At 45.1% G+C, this 18,144-nt stretch overlaps 1 protein-coding gene across 1 annotated transcript in view; it reads right to left on the reverse strand.

The window, feature by feature from the left end:
• Nucleotides 1–18,144, reverse strand: part of LOC102046314 (multiple epidermal growth factor-like domains protein 6) — a 200,972-nt gene that overhangs the window by 17,220 nt on the left and 165,608 nt on the right. Inside the window, exons 22-28 of the mRNA XM_055724090.1 lie at nucleotides 16,217–16,345; nucleotides 10,173–10,301; nucleotides 5,346–5,474; nucleotides 3,079–3,207; nucleotides 2,421–2,546; nucleotides 1,214–1,342; nucleotides 925–1,053 (exon numbers count right to left, since the gene is read on the reverse strand). Coding sequence (XP_055580065.1) covers nucleotides 925–1,053; nucleotides 1,214–1,342; nucleotides 2,421–2,546; nucleotides 3,079–3,207; nucleotides 5,346–5,474; nucleotides 10,173–10,301; nucleotides 16,217–16,345 — 900 coding nt within the window. The remainder of the gene's footprint in view (nucleotides 1–924; nucleotides 1,054–1,213; nucleotides 1,343–2,420; nucleotides 2,547–3,078; nucleotides 3,208–5,345; nucleotides 5,475–10,172; nucleotides 10,302–16,216; nucleotides 16,346–18,144) is intronic.

The following is an 18,144-nucleotide window of genomic DNA, read 5'->3' on the forward strand; positions in this document are numbered from 1 at the left end:
AACTGTCAAGAGCCAGATACAATTTTCTTGTCACTAGAAAAAATCATAGGGAAATGTCAGGTAAAATTGACTAAAATAACAGTGTAATTCACAAGGGACCAGACATTGGATAAAGACATTCTACCTTTTGCGGGGAGTTTAAACTTGCAAAGCTGCTGTAGCCCCAGCATCTTCACGGGTTTCATTTTGCCTGTTGACAGCCACATTGCCTACAGGTTTTGGACTTCCCACGTCTAATTCTTACATCTCACTTCCCTTAAGTTGCCCTGGTTGTGGGTCAGGATTTAGAGTCCTTTAGTGGAGGATAAGGGACACCAATGTCAATTCTTTTAATTCTTTTTTTTTTTTTTTTGTTTTGGTTTTTTTTTTCTTTTTGCTTGAGCGCTGCTCAGGCGAAGCATTGTAAGGAAGAACAAAGTCAAAATTATGCAGCTGCGGCTGCGGTCACAGAACAAACCTGCTTTCAAAGACAGCTCCAGACAGCCAAACTCAACACTGACGAAAAACCAGATAATGACATTTCCACGAGCTCCGACAGCAGGAATAGATGGTCTCTCACGGGGACAAGGCCAGCAGAAAGCAGAGCTGCTGCCTTACCCACGGCACAGCAATGGCCACGGGCAGGAGCCGGGCTCTGCTGGCACCTCCTCAGTCAGTTTTGATCCAGTTTAGCCCCAGCTGCTCCCTGCCAGCCTGGGAGCTGCAAACAGAGAGAGGGCAAATGCTGCCAGCCGAGACTGTGCAAGGCACGGAGGTCAGAGCCAGCCAAACCACTTAGGCGAGTGACAAGCAGCCCTGGTCCATCTCCACTGCTGCGAGGTTGCTGCCTCCTCCCTCTTCAGGCATTATATCATCAAGTTTTTCTTTAAGAAATTAATTTCTTGATTTACAAGGGAAGTATTTGCATTCTTATAACAAACTTACTTTTCTCACAGCCGTAGCCGGTGAATCCTGGAGGACAGCCGCAGGCGCCCGTCAGGGAATGGCAGGGGGCACCCACGGGACACCGGCATCGCTGGGCACAGCCCACGCCGTAGCGGCCGGGCAAGCAAGCTGCAACGATGCAAACCATCCTTGTTAGGGTACAAGGCAGGGGCCAGGCACGATGCTGCAAAGCTACCCCCCATCCCCGCGAGCTGTCCCCAGCTCTAGATCTGGGAGGAATGTACGCACCGACATTGACCTCCCGTCGTAATGCCCAGCAGACACTCACGTTTGTCACAGTGCCTCCCTCGCCATCCCTTTTCACAGTGACACGCTCCAGTTTGGTGGTGGCAGGACAAGGCGTGTACGCAGTCACAGTGCTCCTCGCACTGCTTGCCAAACAGTCCCAGGGGGCAGACTGCGAGGAGAAGCAGAGAGAGCAACAGTTCCTCCCGCTGCCCGGAGAGCATCCGTCGCTGGCAAACGAGCCAATATTGCTGTTCGTGCACATGGCGATGTATACTTAGAAGACTGAACGCCCAGAAAATATCTTTGAAATAATATATTAAAAATACTAAAAGCATTTAGTGTTGGCTATTAATGACTCCACACATGAATGTTTGCAATGACTTAGTCATAGTCTGGAGTACAAATCCAGGTGATGCCTACAGAGATGGTGATGCCACTCACTTTTACATACACAATCACACACAGACAAAGTGACAGAAGTTTGAACAGAGAAAATACGTTGTGTCCATGTACTGTTTCCGACCTCACAGGTCTCGGCAAAGCGATCAAAGAGGAAGCAAGGCCTGAAGAAAAGGAAGGTGGGCACTGCAAAGACTTTACAGCTCACACTGGTGGCTGAGGCTTTGTGAATCCTCAGCACCTCAGGAGACATCAGAAAATTTCTTGCAAATGGCTTGCAAAAATCACAGCACCTCAGTGGCCAAACTGAAAGCACATTTCAAGTCAGCTGATACCTACTGCTTACAAGATTTCTATTTCAGGGATTTACATGGCTCTAAACATGCCAGACAGCTATGTCAAACCTGGGCAATTTGGACCACATGCCAGATCGATACAAGCTGAACCATTACAGCTCAGTTTGCTGAGCACCTCTCAATGACCCTCAGAGGTGCAGCAGCATATGGCTGATCTGGCAAACTCTTCCTACAACTCGCTCCTTTTTATATGTTCTTGCTTGTACCCGTGAGGTAGAGTAATAACCTTCATTTTCTTCGCAGGCAGAGAACAAAAGTAGGAGGAAATAAAATGATTTGGACAAGGGCATGTATTTGTGGTTGGGCAGAGACCTGCCTGCAGGGCTCCTGAGACACATGGTGAGCACTGACACCGGCATTATTTCTTTTTGGCCTACGGAATACTGGAAAAGTAAGATACAAAATGGAAATGGACTTCACGTTGTGGAGGGAAATGGCTGATTGCAGAAAAGGATGTTAAAAAAAAGCATCTGCAGAAGGAACTTCCCTTACCAGCATCACAGTCGTCCCCAGTCCAGCCAGCGTGGCAGATGCATTTCCCCGAGCGCTGGTCACAAACACCATGGTGGCAGCTGCAGTTCTGCTGACAGCCCTCTCCGTACCTCCCATCCCCACACTCTGAAATGAGATGGGGGAGACTGATGGGGGGGGGGGGGGGCGGAGAGGAGCAGGCTGGAGGGGCTCCCAGAAGAACACACTGAGGACTCTGAAATATGGTGAGCCACCTAAGCTGGTCCTAAAAACTGCAGTGAGGGAGATTTTTAAGCCTCCCTTGACAAAATTCTCTAGAAACACATTATTTTCCTCTTGGAGAATTTCTTTTATTGGTTTTTTTCTCATCAAATGGAGTTTATTACACATCTTCCTTGTTCCCAAGGGACAGAGAATAGCTTATTCCTCTTCTCCGTGCAGCCAGTTTCTAGCACTATGGTATGTCTGCGTGCCCACACCGTATCTCCCCTCAGCTTTAGTCTCTGGCCAAATAATCTGAATTTTTTCAGCCTCTCCACACCTGGTGCTCTCCAGCCCTCTTGCCCCTCCTCTCTTTCTTTTTCTGGACTGTCTCAAACCACACCTCAACAGTACTGGATTTCCTTGCAAAGTGACTGAAATGAGGTGCTAGAGGAGGGGAGGATGTGATGATACTCACCCAACTCACACGCTATCCCAGTCCAACCCTGGGGACAGAGGCACTCGCCCGTCACACGGTCACACTTTGCTTGGCCATGGCAGACACAGCGCTGTAGGCAGTTTGCACCATACCATCCAGGAGGACAGGCTGCGGAGAGGAGGTAGGACAAAAGCCCTCCGTTAAGAAGTGCAGGAGAAGGAGGCAGGTTAAACACAACCTCTCCCAGCTTATACCCCTTCTTGCCCTGGTGATCATGGAGATACGGCGGGAGGTACAGAAGAGTACAAATGGGCCACGACTGATGGAATTACACAGACCAGTGTAAAACTGGTCTGGGAACAAAACAGGTGATGAAGGTGATGAATTTTCTATGACCCACCAAACAACCTTGAGATTTGCTGTTTGCACCTACAAAACCCACAGAACCATAGAATCATTTAGGTTGGAAAGGACCTTGGAGATCATCAAGTCCAACCGCTAACCCAGCACTGCCGAGCCCACCACTAAGCCATGTCCCTAAGCACCGCATCTACGTGTTTTTTTTAAACTCCTCCAGGGATGGTGATTGCACCACCTCCCTGGGCAGCCTGTGCCAATGCTTGGCCACCCTTTCCATGAAGAAATTTTCCCTAATACCCAACGTAAACCTCCCCTGGTGCAGCTTGAGGCTCTTTCCTCTTGCTCTGTTGCTAGTTACCTGAGAGAAGAGACTGACCCCCACCTTGTTACAACCTCCTTCCAGGCAGCTGTAGAGAGCAGTAAGATCCCCCCTGAGCCCCTTTTCTCCAGGCTGAGCCCCCCCAGCTCCCACCCACCAGACTGGTGCCCCAGCCCCTTCCCCAGCTCTGTTGCCCCTATCCAGACGTGCCCCAGCACCGCAGCATCCCTCTTGTAGCGAGGGGCCCAAAACATCTCTTTGTGCTGAGAAAGCTGGTGAGACTCAAGGAGCTACTGAATTGCCTGGTTTTAGGTTTTCTTTGTACAGTCCTCTTAAAATCACAATTCCTTTTCTAAGTGATCCTGCTACCCACAGCTGGCTGACGACATCTCACAGTTGACCTAATTTTAATTAAGCAAGTTTATTAATTCCCATCACAATCAGTTCCTATGGATAGAACCTAATTTTTTTTGACACAAAAAATACCTCCATCATGTGCTAGAGTGGTACCTTTGTAAGATGTTAACATCTTACATAACAGTAAAAAGTTCTCACTCTGCAAAAGCAGTCACCAGAGGATGGCTCACCCAGCCTTGTACACTTGGTCTACACCTCCTTACTTCCAAAGAGAAAAGAAATCCCCCAGCATATCATTAAATAGAAAGGGAATGTTTGACAATGTCTTCATATTTGAGAACGGCTTAATTTTTGCTTTAGTTTTGTATCTGAGGTCTTCACGGAAACCAGAAAATTTTAGGTTGTGTCACACATGGAATCAAGAAAAATTTGGTGCTTTCCCAATATTTTATTCCTTCATGGAAAGGGCTCTTCCTGTTAGCTTTTAAAGGAGGACCCACTTAAATGACATATTCCTCTACCCTGCCAGCTTCCACCCCCTCTCCCCAGCCATCCTCTTGGTTCGCTGAAGAGCAGCTGCTGCTTGCGTGGAGGTGCTGACTCCAAAGCCCAGCTCAATCAGGAGCACCTGCAGCAGCATCCCCAACTCTGTGGCACTGTTTATGGTGTCACGTACCTCATGGCAGAGGCACAGAAAAGGGAGCCTTCTGCAACGGGGATGGACAGACTTTTTCTGGAGGCTTGGGTGCAGGGGGTTAGGATGTGTGACATAAGTCTTAGCGCAGCCTTTCTTTGCCAGCCTCTTTTTTTAAGGCTACTTGGAGTTGGGCTTGTGCTTGAGTCAAACGTATCAGCCCAATTGCCAAGGCTGGAAGTCCCAAGGCCTTTCACATGTTCTGGATTTAGCCTATGTCTGTCTGGGACAGCATACGGTAATGACGAGGATCAGTTGGGCACAGGATGGTAGAGCAGGCCATAGAAAAGAAACAGTTTTATTTCAGTGTCATAACTGGGGATTTTGTGGACCTTTTCTCTCTTAATCAGCCTTCAAAATCAGCTCTCTTTCAGTTTATGACTCTGTTTCAACCCTCCCTGCCCCATGCACACTGAGCTCCTACAACATAGTGTCACAGATTTACGTAATGGACTGATTCACATCACTGTGCGGATACAAAACCAGTGACAACACAGGGCAATGAGCTGATAATTAAAATATCAATGAATCCCCCTGAGCAGAAATTTTCTTTTCCCCTTGGATTTCCAACTTTACCCTCTTGGCAGGTGGCTCCTTTCCACCCTGGGCTACAAAGGCACGTCCCGGTGATGTGATGACAGAGCGCTCCGTTGTGACAGTGACAAGCGTGGCTGCAGCCTGGCCCGTAGCTGTCCCCCTGGCAGGCTGCAACGAGAGAAGTCCAAAAAACCCATCAGGAAGCATCAAAGGTGGCATCGGACACAGCAAACCTGAGCCACAACCCAGCACAAAGGAAATTAGTTTGGAAGTGGCTTCACGCTTTTCCACATCATAAGGGTGCCTAAGTCTGTATATTAACCACGCCTGACACTAAATAATGTGGCTTAAAAATATGTATCATAGCACATTCTGAAGAGGTTTTTATCGAAGGGCAGGATCGCTCGGGTGATGGATCAGCTGTCATCCCCTGCCCTGCGGAAAGTCTTTGTGCTAAACTAATGGTCCAGCAGAACCGCCAGCTTGACAGCCTGGGTATTTATTTGCATCCTGGTAAGAGAACTGACAACTTCATTGTTTTCAGTGTTCATTTTTCACAGCTGGATGCCTTCGCTCACCCAGAGTCTCATTCTTTGGTCAGAGAGGGGTGATATTTTCAATGCATTCAGTTAAGCAGCTGGCTCCCAGGTGAAAACTTAACGCAGCCATCTCGCAAACGTACACTTGCTGCAGCTCCATTTTCAGTGCAGCTGCCTATGAAAAATGGTAGTGATAAAACTCCTGTAAGTCTCCATTGCACTGGAGATTTGGATAGCTTTAACGGCTGGAAAACACACAGTACTGCTGCCCTGTTTTCTTCAGATATCACCCAAAAATTACAAAATGAGTTGAAGAAGTTGGATAGCCTCCTTGCACAGTTTTTGTGCCTGCCTTGCAGAGGCTCTCCTTCACTTGTATGAAGCTGTCAGAGCCTCTCATCCCTGCAGCGCTGCTGGCAAGCATTGGAGAGGCAAAAAAAGCCCTGATCCATGATCCAGAAGAATGTCACATTCAGCAAGTTCAGGACATCTTCCAGGATCAGACACAAACATTGATTTTTCACCAAAACCTCTATGCCTTTGAGGGTGTCAGTGTGCAGAACAAGGTGCAGCGCAGTGGGAGGAAATGTCCCTGGGGACCTAAAGGAGGCATGAAACCACCTTGACCTCAGGGGTGAACTTGGTTGACAGCATCTGACCCATTCTCAGCCCTTTTCTTCCCATCTGAGGACTTCCAGCTTCCCAAGGCAGTTCTCACAGACACCATTTCTCTCAGGACTGCTTTTCAACAGTGCTCATTTTTGTCATCGCTTGGACCCCATCCACACTGAAACCACAAGAAAGTGCAGGAGCTCAGTCCCATCACAGTTAAAGTTTGTTCTGCAAATGAGGCTTGGTTGCCAAGTTAAAAGTTCAGCCCATCCTACAGAGCTCTGGCTCAGTTTTGGGAGCAGAACTAAATATTTCCACAATACAGAACAGAACTGTATCGTAACCAAGCCAAAGGAAAAAGCAGCTCATAACCAGGTCCCCTGACTTGTTCCTAGTGGTTCGTGTGAGGTTCTTGGCGTGTGCGTGCAAAGCTCTTGTTATGCTTACCGAGAAGACAAAAGACTTTTCCAGTGAAAATTCTGGTAATAAAGCAGAAATTCCTGGAGAAGAAATTTTTATTCTACTGGGTGGATACAAACATTTTTAGCCTCTTGGTAGGGCAGTCCTGATTATCAAAGCACTTTCCTGAAGATTAAGATAACAAGCGATGTATTAAAGCTATTTTAGGAAGTTCCACAACTGAATGTACAAATATCCCCGGGCCTTTTCTCCTTTCTTCATGACAAGTGCAAAGGGAAGAAGCAATAGAAAGGTTTAAATTATTAGACTTCCTGCTTCAAAATTTTCCTCTCAGTGCCTTTCCTCTGTAAGAGGAGGATTTCTTTGTTCGCAGTCTTTAAAATCCTTTTTTGCATGCAGAGTAAGGAACACATGAAACTGGAGGTTTTCTTCCAGACTGGAAGTCAACAGCCATCAAAAGCATCAGGGAGCACAGGGAAATGATGGACGCTAACACTCTATAGGGTGTCCAGAAGCTTTGATTTCATGCAGCTCCTGTGGATCATTTCCCCCAAAATTGAACTTTGGCTTTAAAAGAACAGGATATTTGCAAAATCAAGTGCTTACACCCCGTGAAATGTCAGACCCCTGGTTACCAGCACCCTGAGTGGAGACTCTGACAGACCCGATCTTTCTGTGCTCGTTTATTTTGCAGACCAGCGTGGTCTCTTTCTTACCACAAGGAACTGCTTCTGCGAAGACCCTGCTGAGCCCCAACAGCTCCAAAAAGAGGCAGTTTTAGTACTAATACAATCAGTTTGGTGGCGGGTTTTTTTGGCAGGCTTTTTTGGCAGGCTGGAGTGGCGTTTGGTTGGATTTGGCTCTTTTTTTTTGTTTGTTTGTTGGTTTTTTGGATTTTTTTTGAGATAGCAAAATTTGGGCAACTTTGATGGTTGTAGGAAGGTTACCCCTCTGGCACAAAGAGGTGCCACATGTCAAGTCCTGGCTTTGGTACCACTGAGGCATCACAGCACTCAATGAAACAGTTTATTAAAAAAAAAAACAAACCAAACAAGTAACACACTTTTCCTAAACCTCTTTCTCAGAAACCTAAGATATCTCAAGCGGACACTCAAAAAACCCAAACCCCAAACTAAAAAAAAAAAATAATAATCATCGAAGACAAGCTTAAGCTGAGGCAGACCTTGCTTGGCAGATTTCATCCCAGATTAATACAATTAATTTACAAGCAATTGAAAAACATGGTCTTGTAATGGAAAGCATTAGACAGCTTCAACAAAAGGCACTACTGTTCGTATTGCCCGTAATTAGATAGCAGTGTATAAAATGCACTGCATGGCCAGCTTAAGATCAATTCAAATCCCATGATGTCAAAATTATTCCTCAATATCCTTCAGCACACTGCCTGCAATCTGATTACTTGAGCACGAGTGCTGTCCTTCCAGCTGCTAGAGCTGGCAAGTCCCAGGAACTGGCAAGGTGAATATTAAACACCCAACAAGGATGGGGAGTGGTGGGCTGGTATCTCCAACCCATGGCTGCCCTACTGCGAGCAGCTCTGGAGGGGCGTGCCCAAGCTCCAGTCTTAAAATCGAAATGAAGATTCATCGTTTAGCCAAGAGAAAAGGAGGCTACCCTTTGCACCATTTACTGACCTCGCTCTTACAGGCCAAGGAGACCTCGGAGGCTTTGGCATCTTCACCAGCACGAGGAATAAATCAACCCAGCATAAAGCTCTACCGGCTGCAGCACCAGAGAATAAATAGTTGGTTTTTTTTCTCATGTGAGTAGAGGGGGGCACAGAAGGCCATTGACAAAGAGCTGCATTTCTTAATTGAATTTAATGAAATATGTAACAAAGCCTCCCATCCCTAATGCAGTCTAAGGAGCAGCGAAGGGCCAAGGTGACACATCGCTAGTGCCGTGGCTCAGCAGTAAAAATGGGCTGCGGCCAAGAAGCAAACACTGTACCTGTTCAGCAGCACCTTTTCTGCTCTTCGGTATAGCTACACGGCTCCGGCTCTGCACTTATTTCACGGTCAGCTCATTAACCTACATCCAAAAGGGAGTATCACCACCACCATCTTCAGGTGGTGGGGGATGAAGAGCCAAGTGTTCCTATGGGTGGGGGGTACACGGAGGCCAAAAGGACTGCAATAGTGGGATGTTTGCAGAAATATCGAAAAAATGAAAAGATTCACCAGCATTGATCCTCCTGTAAATCAAAAGAGCAGGGGATTTTGCAAAAGCCATTTCAGAAGACAGGTTGCGTTGTGTGGTGGGGGCAAATGAAAGAAAATATTTGAAGAGCAGCACAGCCCTCAAACAAAGCTGATTATAACATGGTGTGTGGCTGGAAAATAGAATTGTTTCAATACAAGTAATATTTCTCTCTGTTTTCTGAATTAAATCAATTTCCTATTGCAGAAATCTGCAACCTATGGATTAAAGAAGTCTTAGGAAAGTGTTCAATGATAACTCAGTAAGTGGGCTCCCTGTGGACCTGCTTTGGACCCCAGCTCTACAACACACTCCTGCAGATGGCAGTCATATTTTCAAAAGGAGGTATAGACCATGACATCATCCTAAAGCGAAACTAGGAAGCAGAGAGGCTAAAACCTGAAAATCTTAACCCCCCCCAACGTATTTGCTAAATTTTGCAAATAAGCTCAGTGATCTCCATGCGTACTGCCACATAGCTAAAGAAAAGTTTCATTTCCCATAAAATTTAGCAAACAGTTTCTCAGAAGAGTCAATTTTATATATGCATACACACCAACATACAGAAAAATCTTACTAGCTTGAAGACTGTTGGGCAATATATACTTGTGAAAATCTAGGAATTTCTAAGAATTAGTTAAAAAACTATTTTGTCATGCTGATATAACAAAATAGTCCCAGCTCTAAGTTTTCCACTTTGTGTATTTGTAATATGTCACTTTATGATTGATAATTAGGTGAGATACACCAGAAACAGGGATACTGCATTTCACATCTTAATGTCGCACAAAAATAAAAAGCAGAGATTCATCATATGCTAGGAGACAGCCCTGCTATTTAAAAAACCCTGATGCTTATAACATTTGACAAGTGCCAACAGCTGTTAAAAAAAAAAAAAAAAAAAAAGTTGATCATTTACACAGCTACAAAAAAATGTTCCCTTTTTTGGCATCTTTGGAAAAGAGTGTGACCTATCTAAAATTATACCCTGGCAGGTCATCCTACATTCCCAGAAGAACCCCGTGTTAGGGCTGGAAGGATCTGGGCACAGGGATGTGAGGGTGGCTGTACGTACGCTGCTCGCAGGTCTCTCCCAGCCAGCCGGGGAGGCAGCTGCATGTTCCCAGGACGTGGTCACAGCCAGCAGCATTCTTGCACTTGCACACCTGGTGGCAGTCAAGCCCAAAGAATCCATCTGGACAAGCTGAAAATGTAAAACATTTGTTTTTAGCAGAGGTCCTGCTTTCTTTTTTTTGTATAAACTCTAGCTCACAGACCTAAAAACACGGGGCATTGCTCATCTTTTCACGGATGCTTTGTCACACGTCACTCTCTGACTATGCTTAAGAGCCAAAGTTGTTTCAAGGGTTAAGCCTGTACAATTCTGCTACGTGCATCTCAGAAAAATGTGACCCATTTTACACAAGCAACAGATGTCTGCATAGAAAAACACGGCTGAGAATACTGCAAAGCCAAAAAACAGGAGAGAGCATGGATCTGGATTCACACAAGCCAGTCCTTGCGCTTCCATAATTGACAGAGGAAAAAGGAAATGATCCAGTCTAACGCAAGACCACAGGACCATCCCTGATGATCTCGCTGCCTTTTGAAATGCAAAACTTACGCTCCCATTACTGTTCTGACACTTCTCTAAAGATTTTTTAACAGTGAACATAAGCCATAGTGTTGTAGTTCAGTGCTGAAATGAAAACCTGGCAAAGAGAACGAATAGAGAAAACCAAGACATATTAAATGTAGCAAAACAACTCCAGGCACTCCGTACTTCCATCTAGGACACATAAGGAACAGCAGCCCCATGGACCCAATTTACATCTGTACCAGTGTTGACAGCAGTGAAAATAAGGCATTGGTGCTTGTCAGTGGGCCACATCACACCCCAAATGCTGCATTACAAGAACACTGAGGCTGCCGTGCAGAGTTAAAAAACAAGAAATTGGGAATAATATTCTCTATGTAGCCCAACTTTAACCTTTCTGTCTGCATATATATGTGTGTGTTTTTAGATGATAGAAGTACATGTACAATTATGTTATACTAAATGATAATAAATCTGTAGATACACACTGGTATGTCATTCTTTCCACAGAATCCCAGAATCACTCAGTCTCAGGAGTGATGGTGCTCATTAAATAAGCAGTTATTCAATAAAATTTAGCTCTTTGTCCACCTTGTTCAATATATCCTCATACTTCTACCATGAAATTCGAATGACTGGCTTCCCAATAGAGTCTTATGATGATGACCATTGTATACACTACCCAGCAATCCTCCACACTAACTTCACAGCTCTCTACCATGTCAGAATAACACTGTTATCCATATGCATCTTCCAGTGTTAGACTTTTCTGTCCCTTTTCTTGCCCTGTGTCTTCTTTACGCCCAGACTCTCGGTCCCAGTCTACTTGTACTGCCTCTTCCACAAATGTAAGTTCAGTCCTCTTGCAGAAAGCACTGCTGTCTTCTGTGCTCACAAGGCGGGGAAGTCCAGTATCCGTAGGCGCAGGTAAACCTGGGCCTCCTGACAGCAACGCGGCGGTGTAACACACCACGTCATCTGCTTTGGCTTTTCTACTCTCAGAGCTCTTCTCAGCTTGCAACTATATACGATTGTTTCACCTACTCCAAGTGAAAAGGCTGCTCTTCCCTTCATGCTGTCCAGACTGCGGCGGCTTCTTTGGCATAAGAAAGGTGTCAGACTTACACCGCTTTCCGTCTCAGAAAAACAGAAAAGTGCCTCATACTGATGTAAAACCGTAACACATCCATCAGCCTCTGCTCAGTTCACACTGGGGAGAGAGCTGTTATCAGGTTGTAAGGAGGAGACATCAGCATGTGGTTTCAATCTTTATGTCCTTATTTATTATGCTTCTGCAGCGTGTATGGCAGAGCATACAAGAAAGGACTTCTACTTAACCCTAGGTGACTTCAAAGGCTGACAAAGTTTTTCTTTGTTTAATGAAGGGACTACACAGTGCTGTCAGCTATTTCTAGAAATGCACCATATTTATTTTTCCCTTTTATCTTATTAAAACAGATATCTTGCTGGGCTATCATATGATAATGATTAACTGCTGAAATCCCAAGAGAGAAGCCCTGTCAGTCTGTCCTGCGGTAACACTGATTTAGACAGTGGTTCAAATTCCAACTCTGAGCGCTGCATTTCACAAGGGCTCTGTGTTGCTGTTACTAATGCATCAATTAATAAACATACTGTAGGAAAAGTCGGAGACTCTGCTGCCTCCAGTTTGTGGGCTAATTGTGTGGCATTTTGGGATACTCAGCCAGATCAAGCAGCAAACTGGATAATTCTTCTGCTGGCCTGATCCCATAACTGGACATGTGCCCTGGGTCACACAACACATAGCAGAGAGCAGCAGGGAACAAAACTGAACCAAATTTCAGTGCACCGGAGACAGTCACAACCTTCAAAGGGGGAGCAGCAGATGCTCAGCACTTCACAGAATTAAATCAATTATCAGAATTAAATCAATTATAACAATTGCCTTCCCAAACAGGAGTAGAGCAACCCCGGTGCAGGGCAGGGTGGCTTAGCTCACTCAGCATGGCATGGCGCACCTGTAACAGAGCTGTGGGCACAGACGGAGAACACAGGCACGTCTTGACCCCTTTTGGGTTTGCTGGGGGCTGCCTGGCCTGCCTGACACTAGGAACCCATGGCTCAGGATTCCTGCGTGTCAGATGGTTATATTTATTTGGAGTAAACATTGATATATTTATTACAAGAAAGATTGGTTTTGGAGTTGGCATTGGGGTTTTTCTTATTGTGGTGTGCTTTTTTGGTTTGCTTGGTTTTGCTTTTTACTTGCCTGTTTAGCTGTAAGTGCATTAAAACCAAAGCCCTGCAGCAGTGGGTCAATACAGTAGGCATCTTTTCTGGGGATAATGCTACTTAGGTTATCAAGATTTAACAAGAGAGAGAAAGTATTTCAGCCTTATTTGCAAATGTTAGCTATTTTGAAACTGAAACAGTCCTGTTCCTTTTGCAACTCTTTTGAAAGAGTTACAAGATTCACAAGGTTCATTTTTCCAAAGGACTGAGCAGGGCTGAAAGGTGGAGCAGGCATTTACCACCTTCAGAAATATCTAAATATTTTTTTTTTTTCAGAAAATATCTCAATAGCTTTATTCTTACCCATTATTATTATATGTGATCACACCGCTACTGGAGAGGCAGCAGCAGGACTGAACGATACCAGACAAACTGACTCAGAGTAAAGCAGAATTGAGATGCTGATGAACAGACAAAAGTACTTTGAAGAGTGCGAGGTCTCTTGGCAGTACCCGTGGCTGAGGGCACAGAAGTTCAGTCAGCTCAGTTCAGTGAGTAATTCACAGCAAGGTCTCACAAAATGGCAATCTGGAGCAACAGCATCTCCTGCTACTGGTTAGCCTGGAAACTGTCCAGTGCTGGTGGATGATGTGGTTGTGGCTGTTTTCTGTGTTACTGGCAGGAGCTATATGCAGGTACATACCAATTTGCACTGATTATTGCATATGTGTTCTGAGCCACCACTCTTCATGTTCTTTTCAGAGAACACTGAATCACATACAAGGTCTTGGGTCATACCTCCAAAATACTCAAGTCCAGAGAATTAAAAGGTTTGCCTTGATTCAGTTAAATTGAAATATGACCGAGGCATTGCTCCTGCCTCAAACACCATGACACATTCAAGCACAATGGTGCTTTTCCTTTGGGTTGGCTGTCTTGCCAGGGGATGAACATCAGTTACCGGTCAAGATACTGTAGCACATCAGCTGGTAATATGACTGCTCAAAATAATAAATACAGGGTCGCGTGTCCAGAGTGCCATAAATCCCCCAAGAGCTTTCTAGAGTTGTGAGTGCACACCCACAGAGGCAGAGAAAGCTGGATAAGCCTGGTTAACTTCACCATAAAGACAGATAACACAAAAGCCCAATGTTGGGACTCATCAAGGGCTAAAATTACATTAAGAATGCTAATAAATAATAATAAGACAATATGGAAATTTGTGGGAAATACAGAACTTGAAAATGGCCACGGAAGTGGTGTTTTGCAACAGGGACTGGCATGTAAACCTATGAAGCCCTACTTCATAGCGAAGGCAGCAAATTAATGAAAAGGAACAGCAGTACTTTTTGCCACCTGAAGAAAGAAAACCAATTCCAAAAAAACCCCAAAGGCAAATTTTGATACTTCTGCAATTTCAGCTAGAATCTGGACCTCATGCTGCCACAATGCAAAATACCAGAAGTGATGACTATGCGTTCAAACATACTCATTGTGCATGGGTGATATTAATATTAATTATTATTTAATGTTAGATTTTGTAAGGTTCCGTCTTCTCCTATGACTTTGAACTCACAAGGCTGTAAAAGTTTCAGTTTCAACATTTCTGTGATGATGGAAAAGTCCTTCCCAGCCACGGGATGAAGCATCAGCCGTATGTGAGAAGTTCAAGGCAACTCCGCTGTGTTGGGTCTCAATCCCTACATTCTTGTCTGCAAGGCACAGAGCTTGGCCAACGTGGGTGGATTGCCAAGAGGACGGCAAAAAGCACATCCCTGCCAGAAGGAAACCCTGCCAGTCTCTGAGTCACTAAAAACAGAAGTGCTACAGCTCCTCAGAGAAAAGGTGCCAAGAAGGTTCTACCAAGGGCAAACCACCCACACGTTTCCTCCCTCTTCGTCTTTTGGCACAGCCAAACCATTCTGGCTGAAACTTTCTATGTGAGAAGGTAACACAAGTCAGCTCGGAGCAAACACCCTGCCTGCTTGAGAGAAAACATGTGGAAAATAGGGTCTCTTGAATGGTAAACGTTAAAATCTACTCTCCCCTCCACAGTCGTCTTTCAGGAATTTAAGAAGATAAAAACGTCCAATGTGACTGCTTTGGAAGCTGTGACTTGTATTTTTTTTCCCCAGTAGACATCACTCAGGCTTCTCCATATTCCTCACACCTACTTTGGCCAAGGACTTTTAGCCTCTTTGTCCCCATTTTGATTCCTGCTGGAATGAACAGACCTACACCACAACATGGATAACCGAGTTGCTTTTCCAATTCAAAAGAAAAATGATAAAAAGGTTATACTTAAGGAAACAGAGTTCAACTAAATCATTTTAAAAAGGGACATAGTGGAGATACCATGAATTACAAGGCACACTTTGCAGCAGAACCTTGAAAAGAGTATTTATTTTGTATAATAATTCCTGATAAGAATGAGAGGGAGACGACAGGCAGCATCTGAGCTCCTCAGTGGGGTGCTTTGCTCCACCACTGGAGGGCTGTGGAGCAGCTCCCTTCCCATCAGAGGGCAGCAGCTGCCTGCCAGCGCCGCCGCTTCCCGCTGTCCTAGCTCGAACGCTGCCTTTGTAAGCTGGCTGATAAAGCTGCTTTCTAAGCCAAATTATTGTGACTTTGGTTTAATGATCACCATTTGCAGACTCTTCAATCATTTATACTTACATAACTTTCACGATGTCTGACTGACTACGTGTTGTTTCTGTTGCATTCAGGATCGTATTTTTTATGACCCGCACAAATGTGCGGCACGACAGCAGCCGCCTTAGGCGATGCCACAGACTGACTCGCAGTAACGTATCTAAGGAATCCAGTCCAACTTTTCCAACACTTTATCAAATGATCAGGTAATAGAAAATTGATCTCTTGGATTTATTAAAGTTAAAAGTATGCCTGTTCTTACAGAGCTCCTTTGGGGCGATGCACAGATGCATGTTTTTCTCTGAAATATTTCAGAGAGGCACAAGGAACAAGCAAGTGTAAGGCAGGACAAGCATCTTTCTGCTCAGTGTTCAAATAGTAAGACTTTGCTTAAAAAGAGAGTCTTCATAAAAAACGTGACCTAGCAGGAATCTTAAGCATGTATCTAATTTTAATCAGGTTAGAACATGTGCCAAACGTTAGGCACCCAGCAAAACGCTTTGCTGAGTTAGGATGGAAGTGCACATTTCAGTATCATCTTCCAGTTAAGTTCAATGGTTTATTTAGATCTGGTGCTGTAACCTGTAAACCCAGCTCTCTGCATAACAACAGCCCGTCTGCATAAACCCGAAAGGGACCAGAGGGAGCAGCAGTACCTCTTCCACAGAAGGTTCCGGTCCAGCCCGCCGTGCAAGTACAGGCTCCGCTCACGTGGTCGCAGGCAGCTCCATTCTGGCACCGACAGCTGTACTCACAGCTAGGGCCAAAGCTTCCCGCGGGGCATCCTGCAGCAGAGGAATCAAAACCAGATGATGGGTTAATTCTGGAGCAGCTCAGGAATCAATGGGGAATTTTTAGATACATGGGAATTCTTACTATTTCCAAAAGAAGAATCGAGGCATAATGGTAATGCCTTAAAATTGATATGATTAAGTGTTCTCCTTGGGGCCCAGGTAGGCTGGGCTGCTTATATTGAGGTCTATTTTAGAAAAACACCAGGTTGTTGAAAGACTAAATTCTGCACAGAAAACTAACATCATCTGATAGCTGCAAAGCCCGCGACTTCACAGGTTCTGCTTGATGACACTTTGCACGCTGGTCTGGAGTTGCTTACATGCACATCACTGGGACTTCATCAGGCAGGAGGGGGGAAGCTCCCGGCTTCTGTGCCTCCTTTCGAGACCCTATCCTCTGGTTTCCTGCAAATATTCTTTCCCCAGAAAGCTGGAGAAAATATGAAATGCAGTGGCTTCCTTCAGAAAGCTCCTAACTGATTGCTGTATACTCTACTTTCAGGCTCTGCTTTGAAGAATTCAAGCGAAAACATTGCATCTGGGGGACAGATTAACAAATGCATTTCCACAGCAGTTAATGTAAGGAGTTTTAGAAGATTTGCATGGTACTCACTATCAGAAGAAAGAAAACAACGCTTGAGAACGAAAGTCATTTCTTCCAGGATTATAAGAAAATCAATTAAGAATAGGGCCAGTTGCCTAATTCATATTTTGGACAGGCTGAAATACAAAGATATACTTGGCTAAACACAATATTACAGGGCCTCTACTCATGTTGGAAGGTCTTGTGAACTCCCCTTTAAATAAGTTACATAGGTTATTGCCAGATTTCTTTTAAAAGTGTATGATTTGAACATTTACATCAACATAAGTGATTTTCTGGCAATCTGAAAGAATCACAGAGAACAGAAAACAACAAGGATCCTCAAAGACAACTCTGTGTCTGGACTAAAGGGGTGGGTTCGGTGTTGCTGCCGTAGGTGGGCACTGATCAGAGCTGGTGTGAATTCCACTGCTCCTGCAGCCCAGTGACTGCTAGCTAGAGCCAACCCCTGCGTCTCCTACAGAGCCTGTAGGTCGGGATGGCAGACGGAAGGATAGCAAGGTGGCTTAAGTACTTCCTTGCTTTCAATCATCTGTGTTGGAAAATGGGCTGTTGTTTAAATGTGGAGGAGTTTGAATGCATTTTTTGCACTTAGAGGTGAAATTCACCCCAGGCTTGAACCGGTACAAAATCCCGTTTGTATCACCTCCTATTCCCAAAGCTGCAGCTCATTGTGCATCATGCCTCCTACACTACTTTAACGAGTAAATACACAGAAGTGCACTTGTGCCTTAAAAGCTTGATCCTGTTCAGCATTTACTTTTCACTTGAAATTTCAGTCAGTCTCCAGAGAATCTATGTGAGTAAAATAGTATTCCAGTGCAGCAATAGGTGTGGGACTCTCAGCTGAGCTTTCCTCAAACCTGCGGTGTTTAGCCTGGAGCTGAGACTTTCAAGGTGACGGCAACAGGTCAGTGCACTTCACAAATGATTTTGCAGTCCACATCACAGAGAATCTTCCCCCTGCTCGAGCCGGCACAGGCTGCTGCAATGCATGCCGAGATACATCCATCCCGCCGGAGAACCTGAGCTGCCTGCAAAGCCGCAAAGGGAAAGAGCCTGACCTGCAGCAAGAGGCTAGAGATGCCTCAAGAGCAGAGGAGCTCCCCAGGGACAGTAAAGATCTCACCTCCAAGGCAGCATAAAATGTTTAGGAAAGTATTATGGCTTTCATAATCTTGTACAC

The sequence above is a fragment of the Falco cherrug genome, chromosome 11, assembly GCF_023634085.1.
Source record: "Falco cherrug isolate bFalChe1 chromosome 11, bFalChe1.pri, whole genome shotgun sequence".
NCBI lineage: Eukaryota > Metazoa > Chordata > Aves > Falconiformes > Falconidae > Falco > Falco cherrug.